Here is a 13,656-nt window from a genome sequence, read left to right as displayed (position 1 = left end):
CAGTTCCCCTTACAGCCTGGGCTGTCTGAGGTTCTGGTGACAATGCCCTGCTGGTCGTTTACTAGTCACCTAACTCTGTCAGTCCCCCAGGACCCTGCACCCCTGCTCCTGGCTCCCTGCACCTACCTCAAACAACCCTGGCACAGCCTGCTTCCTGGGGAAACCTCAGAGGCCCACAGGCTATTGGGGGCAGGTCTGGGAGACCCAGGAAGCTTCTGCCTTCACTCCGGTGTGTGGGTCATTCTTCCCTTCTCCCAAGGAGCCTTAGGATGAAGGGATGGCAGAAAGGTAGCTCAGTGCTTCACCTTCCTACTTACCCACTCAGGGTCTCCCCAGACCGACTTTCCTAACCCCCTTTGTCAGGACTATGTCCCCCACCTCACCCCCGGGGCAGAGGGACAACACGGTAGGAAGCCAGGACCACCCTGCCCCCACCCAGTGGTCATTAGGGAGAGACTTGAGGGAGAGCCCAAGGCGGAGCCAGGCTCTGCTCACAGGCAGACGGTCTCTAGGGCTAAAGAGCAGCAGACAGACAGCAGGCCTGTCAGACACATGGACGGGTAAATGAGGCAGAAAGGAGAGATGGATGGGGGTGACCAAGCAGAGTGGGGTGCTCTGAGACCCGTTCTTGTAGGCCAAAAATTATAGTCAAAACCTTGGGGAGCTAGAGCTGTCCAGGATTGGTCATCATATGCTCCCACACACACACAGGCAGAGATCCTGCCCATCCTTCCATCCTGGCAGGCAGGTGCGTGTGTGTGCACACACACACACTCACATACACACATACACACTCTCTCACACACACACACACTCGCCAAGGCAGGAAGCCTGAACTACCCTCCTCCTAAGGATCCAATCAGAGAATGACAAGCCACTGGCCAGTTACCCGTCTCCCAAGGGACCCCCGCCAGGCAGAGGGACGCGTAACCTGCAACTGATCGGACACTACCGCTGGTGCTGAGATCTTCCTGTCATTCATGCCGGGGTATGCTCTCTACGCCCGTGATTGATGGACTTTCATTTCCCCAGCCCCTCAGTTGTGCCTCCTCTTTCCTCCGGCCTGTCAGGGTGTATGTCTCCTGGCCTCCCGCGCCCCTCTCCCTTTCCTCTTGTTTAATTTGAAGCATCTGTCTGGAGCATCCCGGGGTGGGGACGGTGGCAGGACTGAATGCATTAACCGCTGACAGCTCTATTGATTTTCTCTCCCACGCTGCATAATGTAAGATATATACACACCGATAGGCTGGCCCTTGCCCTGCTCTCTGAAGGGACGGTGCCCTTTCTCTTTCCTCTCCAACGTCCCCTCACCCTGGCACGTGTTGATATATAGCAGGGTGGCCTGTCCCTTGCACTCAAGATGGATTCTCCTCGGCCTCGATATTACTTTCCTTGCTGCTGGGAGACCGGTCCAATCTGTCCTTTTTTACAGAAGCAGATTGGATGCTAGGAAGGCGTCCAATCTGAAAGAGGCCGTGCAGTGAGGTAGGGGAATTGAAGGAACATCATCTGTCAATACCGACTCTGCACCCCACGGAGACTCCTGGGGCTTTCCAGGGTCCCTGCTGCCTCACCAAGGCTGAGCAAGGGAGGGTGCCCACTCTGTAACCCACCTCCTCCAGGATTCACTCCTCGTGAACATCCACAGCGCCACCTGCTGGGCAGAGCCAGCCTGTGTCCCTCAAGCCTCCTGGGTGCTCGCACTCCAGCCGCTACCTAGGATTCACTTTCCTCGTGAACATTCACAGCGCCACCTGCTGGGCAGAGCCGGCCTGGGTCCCTCGGGTCTCTTGGGTGCTCAGAATCGAGGCTACTGGGGTCCAGCACTCAACCCATGATTGGCCAGAGTGGCCCGACTCAGAACAGATATTTGCATCCCTCCTTAAAAGAAACCACGCAGGGGCTGGAGAGATGGCTCAGCGGTTAAGAGCTCTGACTGCTCTTTCGAAGGTCCTGAGTTCAAATCCCAGCAATCACATGGCTCACACCCATCTGTAATGAGATTTGATGCCTTCTTCTGGGGTTTCTGAAGACAGTGACAGTGTACTTACATATAATAAATACAAAAAAAAAAAAAAAAAAAAAGAACCCACACAGCCACAGATTTCTGGAGACTACTTAGCCAAACACCAGCGTGAACCTGAACGGCCTGTCTCCAAGAACAGTGTCCTTTTCCTAGGAGGGCACCTGGATTAAAACCACCCAAACTGATTGTTCTTTTGTTCTTGTATCCCTGGAGTTTCTTTTTCTTTTCTTTTTTTTTCGTTCTTTCTTTCTTTCTTTCTTTTTGTTTTTGTTTTTTTTGTTTGTTTGTTTGTTTGTTTGTATTTGGTTTTTTTTTTTTTTTGAGACAGGGTTTCTCTGTGTAGCCCTGGCTGTCCTGGAATTCACTCTGTAGACCAGGCTGGCCTTGAACTCAGAAATCCACCTGCCTCTGCCTCCCAGAGTGCTGGGATTACAGGCGTGTGCCACCACCACTCAGCTATCCCTGGAGTTTCTATGTACCCCTGGACACTCACATAGAAAGAAGTTGGGTGAATCCCTCCCAGACCTGACTCATCCCCCAGCCTGGGTGATCTCTCCCACAGCACACGGTATCTAGTCCATGAAGCACTTCTTCCCTGTGGTAGCCTCCTTCATCTCTGCCTTCACTATTAGTCTTTGGGTTCCCTGTGGTGGGAACAGAGGCAGAGACACACTTGTGGGCTAAATACACGTCATCACAGCAGGGAGGTGACACAGGACCTGGCCAACCATGGGTGCTAAGCAAGTGAACTGGCTTGGGGCAATGTTTGTCTCTCTTGGGCCTCTTCACAGTGAACGTGGCGTGATTGTTCCTCCTCCCATCTACCAGTCCCACACAGACACAAGGCTTCCTGATGGAAAAGCCACTCTAGCCAAGCTCCCAGGCCAGAGCAGCTGCTGTGCAGCCCTGGGGCAGAGGCTAAAGGAGGTGTAGCAACCCTCTGACTGCCTGCAGGAAGACTTTGAACTTCTAGGTTATATGTAAATATAAGAAAGGGAATTGGGGTGCAAAGACCTAGCCTGAAGTCAGTTATGGTGGCTATCCCAGCACCCACGATGCTAAGGCAGGAGGACCACTGTGAATTTGAGAATCAGCTTAGTTACATAGGAAATACCAGGTTAAGTCAGGGCTATATAACCAGACCCTGATTCAAACACGAAACAAATCGATTTCACTGAGCCCAGGCTCAGAAATGAATAACCTGGCCATGGCACTGGGGGGTCACTAATGCAGCTCACCAGCAGAGCCTACCTAGCATGTGCACAGCTCTGGATTCCAGTCCCAGGAGCAAAACAGGGTGGGCCAGGATAGAGTACTCATGAAAACAGCAACAAAAATATTTCTTTGCCTTTGTTGTGCTAGCTCTGGAGCCTTCCAGCTGTGCAGGGACATCTGGCCGGGTGCATGGGCATTTTTATTCTCCAGGACTGTGGGGATGGCATGCACACAAGCCAGCATGCTACCCAGATTCCACAGCATTCTAAGCAGCCCCACCCCCTAGCCTGAGACGAGGATCTGGTCCAGAAAAGGCCATCAGTCATGTTGAGTTCCTGGCTGAAGATGTGGCTCAGTTGGCAGTACAGTGCTTGCTTCGAATGCATGAAGCCCTGGGTTTGATCCACAGCACTGCATGAACCCAGGAGGGTGTGGCTTGTCCCAGTTCTCAGGGGGTGTAGGTGGGAGGATCGGGTCACCCTCTGCTACATGGCAAGCTTATAGACAACCTGGGCTGTGAGAGCTGCTATCTGAGGAGGAGGAGGAGGAGGAGGAGGAGGAGGAGGAGGAGGAGGAGGAGGAGGAGGAGGAGGAGGAGGAGGAGGAGGAGGAGGAGGAGGGAGAGTTCAAGAGACATTATTACTATCTGATCAATCATGCTTTGTGAAGATTCTGTGGGGAAAGAGGGGGTACCCAGCACCCCATTTCGACTTCCCACCTTAGATTCCAGAAAAAGCACAACTCCTCTCTCCTCCCTCATCCATCCACTCTTCAGGTAGCCAGATTCATGGAGAACCGCAGGCTCTCCTGGTGCTGAGCCTCTGAGGTTTATGGACAGCTCCCATAGGACAGGTTTAAAGGCTGGCTGTGCTGGCAGCGGACGGCATGGGCCCCTTGGGGGCTTCCTGGAGACTTAAGTGCGTGGGGAACTAAGAAAGCACTCCTCTAGGTATGAAATACCACACCAATCACACCCACAATTTATAAATCTGGGAGTCGGGGTTTAAGCCAGAAGGCAGCTTCCTTGCCGTCCAGTCTCCAGCACCCCCGTGTGGTCAGAAGTGGACACTGCACCCACAGTCCAGACTGTCCGAGAGGAAGCCAGATGACTGAGACCTGACTCCCATCCTGTCTGTCCCCTTCCCGCGCCCCCCCACCCCCCCCAAAAAAAACCAGCCTCAGACACAGAAACCCAGAGCTCAAGAGACCACTCTAGCATGAGAGGGAATCTGTTTTGATCCCACAGAACTTTCCGACATTCCCAGAGAACCCCAGATTCTCCAGACCCTAGGCTAACCGTTTTCTCTGTCCTTACCGTTGGGAGCCTGGCCATCAGCCATTTGTCCGAGTCGGATGCCAGGCTGGTTTCTCAGCACACTGTATCTGACACTACCTCCCTGCCTGCCCGTGAGTGGGGTGCCAGGTCTCTGCCCCATTCTGGTGTCCCTGAACACTGAAGAGAGAAATCCAAATGGATGGGTCTTCAGGGTTCCCACTGGAGGGGAAGGGAAAGGAGGGGGTGCCTCTCTGTCCGTTTGTCCTGCAGCAGACCCTACCAGGGCCAGCCCCAAGGCCAGTGGGTAGATGAAGGTTAAGAAAGGTGTAAGACAGCCGGGCAGTGGCAGCACACGCCTTTAATCCCAGCACTTGGGAGGCAGAGGCAGGTGGATTTCTGAGTTTGAGGCCAGCCTGGTCTGCAGAGTGAGTTTCAGGACAGCCAGGGCTACACAGAGGAACCCTGTCTCGAAAAAAAGAAAAAAAAAAAAAAACCATAAACAAGAAAGGTGTAAGACCAGAAGATAGTCCCTAGACCAGACATAAGCCCAGCTCCAGCCCTGTCTATAAGTCCCCCCTCCCAGAGCAGTGTCTTCTGTCTCTCCGTGGTACCTCAGCTTCCCACCTGGGATGCTCTAGTCCACCCTCCAGTCTTCACAGACACAGGAGCCCTGACAGGTAATGCGGACTCCATTCTGGGCTGAGGAGAACGCTCCTCCCCTGCAGGATCCCCCTTTAGCAGCTCCTATCATGTGCATGTTTGAGAGTCCCAGGGAAGCCACGGTCCAGAGCCCAGTCCCAGCCGCTTCTTGTCTGAGTCTGAAGTCAGATCCTGAACAGTGAGGCTCCACCGTGGGAGCCCGAGACCCCGCCCCATGCACGCCCAGCCCTGACGTGCATTTTGTTATTTGTTGTTACCTGTTCCCCGTGGGGAGCTGGAGGAGACCTTGGTCCTCGAACAAATGTGCCTTCCTGGCTTTACTACGCCATCTATGCGCCCCTAAATCACGCAACTCAAGTGGGCCAACATCTGTCTCCCCAGGGGTGCTGCCGATGGGAGGTGGAGCTCATCTTTCCCGCCACCTGACAGTGGGGCAGCAGCAAGGAGCAGAGGCACCAGTTATTCACGTACACACATCTTTTGTGCACCTACTATGTGCTAGGGACTGCTTGGAGTATCACTGACCTGAATCTCTCTACTTTGAGTTCCCCGTTCATCCTTTCCTCTTCCTGTCCCTTCTTATAATGAGTGCTTACACATCCAGCTTGAGTCCCCCAAAGTCAGCATTAAGCGTCTACTGTATACATGAGTGTCATATCCAAGAGCTGCCTACAGAAAGTTCTACTTTGTCCTTGCGCTCACTCAAAGTCAGTACACACACAGGAAGAGTTCAGCCCTGCCAGGGACGAAAGACAGAGCTCAGCCGGTAGAGTGCTTGCCCCGCAGGCAGAAGTCCTGGGTCCAACCATCAGCGACAGGCATGGTGCCTCACATCTGTAATGCCAGCACTCAGGAAGTGGTGGCAGGAGGTTGGGAAGCTCAAGGAGGTCACCCTCTGCTATACAGGGAGGCCAGCCTGGGCTACAACATATCCTGTCCAAAAAAAAAAAAAAAAAGGGCCAGGTATGATGATGGTTCAAGCCTTTAATCCTTGGAAGGTGGAATCATAAGATCTCTGTGAGTTCAAGGCCAGCCTGGTCTACATAGTGAGTTCCAGGATAAGTAGTTCAACACAGGGAGACCCAGTCTTTCTTTCTTTCTTTATCTATTTATTTATTTATTTTTGGTTTTCTCGAGACAGGGTTTCTTCAAAGTGAGTTCCAGGATAGGTAGTTCAACACAGGGAGACCCGTCTTTCTTCCTTTCTTTTTCTTTCTTTCTTTCTTTCTTTCTTTCTTTCTTTCTTTCTTTCTTTCTTTATTTTTGGTTTTCTCGAGGCAGGGTTTCTCTGTGTAGCCCTGGCTGTCCTGGAACTTACTCTGTAGACCAGGCTGGCCTCGAATACAGAAATCCACCTGCCTCTGCCTCCCAAGTGCTGGGATTACAGGCATGTGCCACCGCTGTCCAGCAACCCTGTCTTTAAAAAACAGAGTTTACCCTCACCATTGCCACACAGCCTAGAATAGAGAGTGTTAGCATTTCCTCTAGGCTCTGCCCAACAATTACTTAGCCAGGAGCCAGGCATATAAGGGCTGTTTGGGTTTTTCCCTGCCCCTCCCTCTCCATCTTCTCCCTCTCCTGGTGTTCCCAGCCTGCAGGCCTCTTCCCTCCTTCCTCTCTCCTCTCTCTCTTTCTGTATCCTTCTCTGTACGTACCCTTTCCCTGCCTCTTCTCCTTCCCCAACCCCCTTTCCGGTCCCAAATAAAACTTCCTTTTGTTCTGGGCCCACTAACGCATCCCCCCCCCCCCTGCATTATCAGAGGGACAAGGGAGGGGCTTCGGAGCTGAAGGTGTGCGTGCCCTCAAGTAGAAGACAGGAATGGGCTGTGAAGGAACAATGTACTACCTGAGGGGACAGCAAAGACGTCCCTGCAGACGAGAAGTGCCAGCAAATTAAGAGGCTCTCAGTTTGGCCAAAAGGCCAGTTCCTTGAGGAGAAGAGAAGGGAAAGGCGTCTGCCCCGGAGAGAAGGCTGGCTGCAAAGTCAAGCAAGGAACTATGGGAATGCCCTGGGTCAGGACTGAACAGCCAAGATTCTCAGTCGTATCTGGCCCCCAGACATCTCACCCAAAGCCCACCAGTCTCTCCAGCGTTTACTGATGCTATTTCTCCGTCGGTAAAAAATGAGCCAAGTTAGAGTCTATATAAACAGGTTTATTGGGAAACTGTTCAGGGCCTCACTGGTCCCAAGGAATGAGGCTGCAGAAGTCGCAGTGGGGCCGGGCGGCGGTGGTGGCGCACGCCTGTAATCCCAGCACTCTGGGAGGCAGGCGGATTCTGAGTTCAAGGCCAGCCTGGTCTACAGAGTGAGTTCCAGGACAGCCAGGGCTACACAGAGAAACCCTGTCTCAGAGGGGGAAAAAAAATCCAAAAAAAAAAAAAAAAAAAAGAGTCGCAGTGGGGAGAGAGACAAAGGAGACGGGGAAGAGAAAGAGAGAAGTGTGGGCACAGAGAGTGGGAGAAGGAGAAGCAGAGAGAAGAGAGAGACCAAAATGTCTGGTGGATGGGGGTGGGGGTGGGGTGTGTTAGCATTTTGTTTAGACTCCGCCCCAAAGTTACCTGGCAACAGCCAGGTTAAGCCTCTGTCCTCTTGCCCCTCCCCCCTCTCCCTCCAAGTGCTCAAGGCGGGACTCTCTTCTCTCTGTCTCTCTCTCTCTGTCTCTCTCGCTCTCTTGCTTTCACTCTCGCTCTCTGGCTTTCTCTGTCTCTTCTACCCTCTCGACTCCCCTCCCCATGCCCATAATAAACCCTCAGGGGCATGGGCCCCGCCGAGGCGCCCCCTTCCCCCACACCTTACTGCTCCTCCACCAAACATATTCCTTCTCTCTTTATTTCTATAAAACACAACAGTGTGGACAGCCCAGCCCATAGGCCTAAAAATTTAGGGTTGGGAGAAGGGTCTGCCCGGTAGGGACTGGGGATGCTGGGAAAAGCTGGAGGCCCGGTCTGCCTTGCTAAGTGAAATCCGGAGCTCAGCTTCTTGTTCTGGAGTCTGAAACCGAACAGTTAGCAGCAGACAGGTTTTCGGGCGCGGAAGCGCAGCTCTGTTCTTGAAAAAGACTCTCGCACAATTAGTTTTTCTGCCCTGTATCACCGGGAGGCAGGAGCTCCGCGAAGATTCCTTCATCCAAAGGGAGTGGGGAGGAAAGAGAGGTGAGTTTCAAAACGTCACGGGCCAAGCGCTCGTCCTCCTCGGGGCCCGCTCCACTGTAACAAGCACAAGGCAATTACATCCTGTTGTGAGTTATTAAATTGGGGGGGGGGAGAGACAAACATAATAAAATGGAGACATTTGTAGAGCGGTTGAAATAAAATAAACGAGGATAAAAATAAAATCACTAGCTAAAGTTTCCTGGAACCTAACCTTCAAGGCACTATCGTAAAGACTCACAAGGCGCTAAGGAAGTTAGAGCCGGGCGGGAAGGCAGCTGAGAGGAACCCCGTGGGCAAACGGAACCAACGCTGCCGTCCCAAAGCTGACACTTTTTTACACATCTAAAGAAGCGATGTGTGGTGGGAGCTGGGCTGAGGAATCCGGCCAGGGGAGGCTCGATTCTTGACCCGGATAATGGGTCTCAAGATGCAATAAAGGAGCCATTTCTGATTACCCAGGTGGCTGCAGAAGTTCTGACACAAAGGCACACAAGTGTCTCTATCTTCATTTCTGCTGGGCCTGTTATAAGCATGAAGACGGTAGGTGACCCAACCCCGTGCCTCCCCCCCAAAAAACAAAAACAAAACAAAAAACAAAAAAACAACCATTTCTGGACCTGGAGATATAGCTCAGTCCTAAGAGCACTGGCTGCTCCTCCGGAACACCTGGGTTCGGATCCCCAGCACCTAAGATACTGTTCACAGATGTTTGTAATTCCAGTTCCCCTGGATCCGATGCCCTCTTCTGGCCTCCATGGGTACTGCATACAAGTAATGCACAGATATACACGCAAACTAAATACACACGCAACGAAAATGCCATGTAAAAAAAAATAAGATGAGTGATAGAAAGAGAGAATAATAGGGGAAAGGGTAAGAAGAGAGGCGAGGGTGATGCTGGCAGCCTAATTATCCATTACTATAAGAAGCTGCACTACTAATCTGAACCAGAAGAGGGCAGGGTCGCTCAAATTGAAATTATGAACGCATGCGTTTTGACCCTTTGCAGACGCCGTACTCAATTTCCTTTGTTGGGCGGGTTTAACTGTCCGGAAGCGGAAACCTCGTTCTTTTTCCGTTCTCTTCGGCTCTCACTCCTGTGAGTCTCTTTTGGGCAGGTGGGGAAGGGAGTTAAATCTGGGGCAATCCGCAGCCGGGGTGGCTTTAGGGAACACGGGTCTGTAGGGAGCGTGTGAGGGAGGAGGAAGGGGAACGGAGTCGCGGATCGGGGAAGCAAGATCGCGGCCGGTTGACTCAGGATTGTTTCTCCACAGGTGCGGACGCCAGAGCCGAGCGCCCGTCGCCATGGTGAGTCCGGGGCGAGGGACCCGGGCGGGCTTGAGCGCCCCCAGGATGCATCTCTCCCCCGGGCTCATTTTCTGTTTCTCCTGTGTTGCAGCCTCGGAAAATTGAGGAAATCAAGGACTTTCTGCTCACAGCCCGGCGGAAGGATGCCAAATGTGAGTGCGTGCTTCCAGAAGGCTCGGGACGAGCCCAAGGGACGGGCGGAGGGAGAGATCGGGCGGCTCCGAAAAGCAGTTTCTTGAAAGTTTGGCAATCCGGCGTGTCACAAACAGTATGGTCGGCATTGCCTGTTGTCCACACCCTGATCGCAACGCGCCTTATCGTTAAGGACGTTGCCCGTCCGCGTGGTAGAGGCCGGAGGATCCCTGTGATTTAGAAGCCCTCCAGGGCTGCGCAGTGAGACCTTGACTTAAAATTTTTAAAGGGGAAAAAAGTGTCATTTACCTGTAATCTTCAGCTTCCAAGTAAGCAAACGAGAGGCAAGGTGACGAGAGAGAAAGCAGAGAGAGCCAGTATGCTGGCCCATGCCTGCCTGCTTAACCTTAGACTGAGGCAAGAGAATTGAGCATCCAATACCGTCCTTGGCCTATATAGCAAGACGCTTCTTCATGACGCTTCTTCCTGCCGTGGGTTCGTTCCTGCTCTGCATGAGCTGGGATTCAGAGCCAGGCCTGGTGCACAGCGGGTAATCCCGGAATTTGGGAGGCAGGGACAAAGGGATGGGGAAATGCAAGGTTCTCCTCGGCTACATTGTCTCAAAAATAGTTTAAAACAAGCAGGTTCAAAGCTGTTTGTCGCCTCCCGCTGCTTTTTTGTATTCTTTCATACACAAAAAGGAATTGTCTCCTATTTAAAGGGTGTTTGGGAGGATGTGTCTAGCGAGAGACCTTGGATGACCTTATCTTAACAAGGCATCCTCTGAGATTGCCCGGTGTCTCAGATCTGTCTTTATAAGCACCAGATAATGAGCGGAAGCAGTGCGTTGGGCTGTCTTGGTGGGTGGACAGGAAGAGCCTTTACAGGGACCTTAGGTGTACCTGTCACGTCAGACAAGCTGTTGTCTCTGATCTGGTTGTCTGTGGGCCGGCAGCCCCCATCCTGGAGGATGTCTCCTGCTGGTAGGCTCAGTGGGGGTTGCTTGTGTTTTCCATCCAGCTGTAGCATTTGTCACGGGCCACAAGTTATTTCCTCTTGTTTAAAGAATGTGGAACCAGGGGTTGGTGAGGCCAACTCAGCAGATCCATCAGTTCCTTAACTAGTTAGTAAATGAATCAAGGGTATTTGTTGGGAGAAATGCTTTTGAACCCAATTTCTGGTGGCTTTTGTTTGTGTTTTAGGAACAGGTTATATGGATCCTGGAGTAACCTTGGCACTCACGTTGTAGCCCAGGCTGGCCTCAGATGTAGAGCTCAGGGAGTCTTCCATTTCTGACTTGTTTTCCTCCTTGTGTTTTTGTTTAATGTGTACATACACACATGTGAAGGCCAGAGTGCATCTTGGGGAGTTGGCTGTTCTATGGGGCAGGTCTCAGGAACCAGCCTGGGGTCTTTGGGTTTGGCATCTGGTGCCTTTATCCACTCAACCATCACTCTGGCTTCTCTCTAACCTTGAACTGCCTCTGTCTCCCACGTGCTGAAATTACAGCTGTGGTGGGATGCCCTGGTCAGCACTTTGCTGTGTGGGGGCACCACATTGAGTTGGTGGGCACTTGGCTGCTTGCGAATTTTCTGTCAGCCTGGCTCAGCATTTGTTTCTTCATATTGGGTATTTACCCATAAGTGGGATTGTTGTATCCAGCTGTGTATGGCTGCACTTAGATGGTGGGAGCTGGGAGTGTGAGAGCTCCTAAGGCCCTGGGCCTTTTCCCAGCACGGACCTATCTGGGCATGGTAGGGCACCATTTTAACCCCAGGGCTTTTGGTTGGAGGCAGAAGGATCAGGAGGGTTCAGGACCTGTCCAGACGGATGAGACCCTGCCTCAGACCTCACTTTGCTGCAGAGAGTAGAGTAAATTAATGTTCAGGAGCTCGGTAGCTGCTGGGGGAGCGTGGGATGCTGTGTCCATGTGTGGACTTGGTAAGATAGAAGCTGAGTGGCCAGTGTCTTGAGCAGCCTGAGCCCTGGTGCTTCCTGTGAGGTGCCCTGTCCCAGCAGTAGTCCCCGGTGGAGGTGGGAGCGTGTGTCCCTGGTCAGGTGCTTGAGTCTGCAGCATTGGGCCCTTCGCTGCTTTAGAACCACAAGTCAGAGTCGGGAGCCCTTACTGCTCGGGCAGCGTTTGGTCCCAGTATCCTTGGCTCTCTGACTTGCCCATAGCAGTGAAAGCCTCTTCTGGACTCCAGCCATCCTGCACTCACGTTCCTGTGACCATACATAGGCATGAGTTTACACATAATTGCAAAATAAATCAGCTGGATTGCACGGAGGTATAAGAGGAACTCGCCCCGCGCCCCCTCCACCAATCATCCCCCCCCCCCCCCATACTGGGATGGAGCGTCCTGGAGGCTGTTCTGTGCCCGGTGGCCTTGTGTGTGGCGAATTGGTTACCAGAAGTGGAAGGCTGGAAAGTTACTAACCGAGCAGATAGCCTTTCCTTCCTTATAGGCTGCCCCTTTAAAAAGGTCATGGGTCGTTCTAGAATGTTCTGTGGTGCTGTGTTTAGTGTACTAGGTGCAGATTTTGTGTGCATGTGCAGATGAATTGAGTAAGCCAAAACTCTTTGAGTATGATAAGAAAAGGGTAGCTTTCCAGCACATTGAGCATTTGGAAGCAGAGGGAAGTCCGACATGGTGACCGGGTGTGCGGCACATGACCTGTGTGGTTCTGCGCTGGCTCTTACCTTAATTGTGGTTTCCTTGGCAGCTGTAAAGATCAAGAAGAACAAGGATAATGTGAAATTCAAGGTTCGCTGCAGCAGGTACCTGTACACCCTGGTCATCACAGACAAGGAGAAGGCGGAGAAGCTGAAGCAGTCCCTGCCCCCGGGTGAGTCGCGGACGCAGTGGTGGGATGGGAAGCTTGAGGAGAGCCACTTCCGTGGTGATGGCGTGTGCCAAGGCTGTGATTCCCAGGTTCTGTGTGATCCCAGAAATGGCTCCCTTGGCCCCAGGCAGATATAGTCTATTTAATTCTCAAAAGAACCTACTCTGAGAATCCTGGGTTTGTGGAGGGAGGGGCCATGAAATGTGGCTGTGGGGGGGGTTAGCTCTGAAGGAATCATGTCAACCATTGATCTTTCTTTCCCCAGGTTTGGCAGTGAAGGAACTGAAATGAACCAGAGCTCTGCGTGTGACTATTAAAAACCCAGAAAAGTCTTTGTGTGTCCTCAGTCTTTGATGGGAAGGGGTATTGCCGTTGAGATGGTGCTATCTTCTGCACCCCAGGTCTTGAACTGGGATCTCAGTGGCCGAATTGCCTGCCTTTTAGCCTAAGTTTAGGAAAACATAAATACCCTGGGCCGGCAGTTGGAAGAGCCTGCTCTTCATGGAGGGAAGCCGGTGCGTACTCCCAAGGCTTGGAGGTGGGCCTTGGCATGAGTTGCCTTCTGAGACAGGTGGAGAAGGGGGGAGCTTTTAAGCTGCAAGCAGCCATCCTTGGACTTGTGCCCTTGATCCCCTGGATGCAAGAGAATGAAGGGTTCGATACTATAAGACCTGGGAATGTGAAGTCACAGAGCATGGGCTTCTGAGGTGGATGCAAAAAGGATGCTTTCTGTGGGGTTGGCTTACCATGGACGCCTGAGGTGCCTCTGGGCACTGCATCAGACATGGTGTGCATGCATGCCTTCAGCAGACAGCATGAGATAATCTACAAGAACTAAAAAAAAAAAACAGGGCAGGCAAAGTCAAAGCCACTGGTCCTGCCACCAGGTGGCGCTCAACTACAGTAAATAAGCCCCTTACAGAATTGAGGAGGGGGTTTTTTGAAATAGAATCACATGCATCCCCTGTGCTGGCTTTGAATCCATCCTACTTCCGCCTCTGAGTCCTGGGACTTCGGTTGTGTGGTGCCCAGTTTAATGTGC

The 13,656-nt window shown here is 52.3% G+C and overlaps 1 protein-coding gene across 3 annotated transcripts; it reads left to right on the top strand.

The window, feature by feature from the left end:
- The first annotated feature begins 9,319 nt into the window (after nt 1-9,319).
- On the top strand, nt 9,320-12,946 carry Rpl38 (ribosomal protein L38). 3 transcript variants are annotated; one of them, XM_052196789.1, is made up of 5 exons: nt 9,320-9,429; nt 9,605-9,638; nt 9,730-9,790; nt 12,495-12,617; nt 12,880-12,946. In XM_052196789.1, the coding sequence occupies exons 2-5, from the start codon at nt 9,636-9,638 to the stop codon at nt 12,903-12,905; spliced, it is 213 nt and encodes a 70-aa protein (XP_052052749.1). In that variant the 5' UTR covers nt 9,320-9,429; nt 9,605-9,635; the 3' UTR covers nt 12,906-12,946. The 3 variants fall into 3 exon arrangements, with proteins under 3 accessions (XP_052052749.1, XP_052052751.1, XP_052052752.1); XM_052196791.1 differs by having other exon boundaries at nt 9,382-9,448; XM_052196792.1 differs by lacking the exon at nt 9,320-9,429 and adding an exon at nt 9,440-9,507.
- Nucleotides 12,947-13,656: the final 710 nt, after the last annotated feature.

This window comes from Apodemus sylvaticus, chromosome 10 (genome assembly GCF_947179515.1).
Source record: "Apodemus sylvaticus chromosome 10, mApoSyl1.1, whole genome shotgun sequence".
Classification (NCBI taxonomy): Eukaryota; Metazoa; Chordata; class Mammalia; order Rodentia; family Muridae; genus Apodemus; species Apodemus sylvaticus.
This window is presented reverse-complemented; position numbering and strand designations above follow the sequence as displayed.

What these genes read in the sequence shown, in the direction of transcription:
- Rpl38 (XM_052196789.1), top strand. An exon ending in CCGGCGGAAGGATGCCAAAT is followed by an intron (nt 9,791 to 12,494) that starts GTGAGTGCGTGC and finishes TTTCCTTGGCAG; the next exon opens with CTGTAAAGATCAAGAAGAAC. An exon ending in GAAGCAGTCCCTGCCCCCGG is followed by an intron (nt 12,618 to 12,879) that starts GTGAGTCGCGGA and finishes TTCTTTCCCCAG; the next exon opens with GTTTGGCAGTGAAGGAACTG.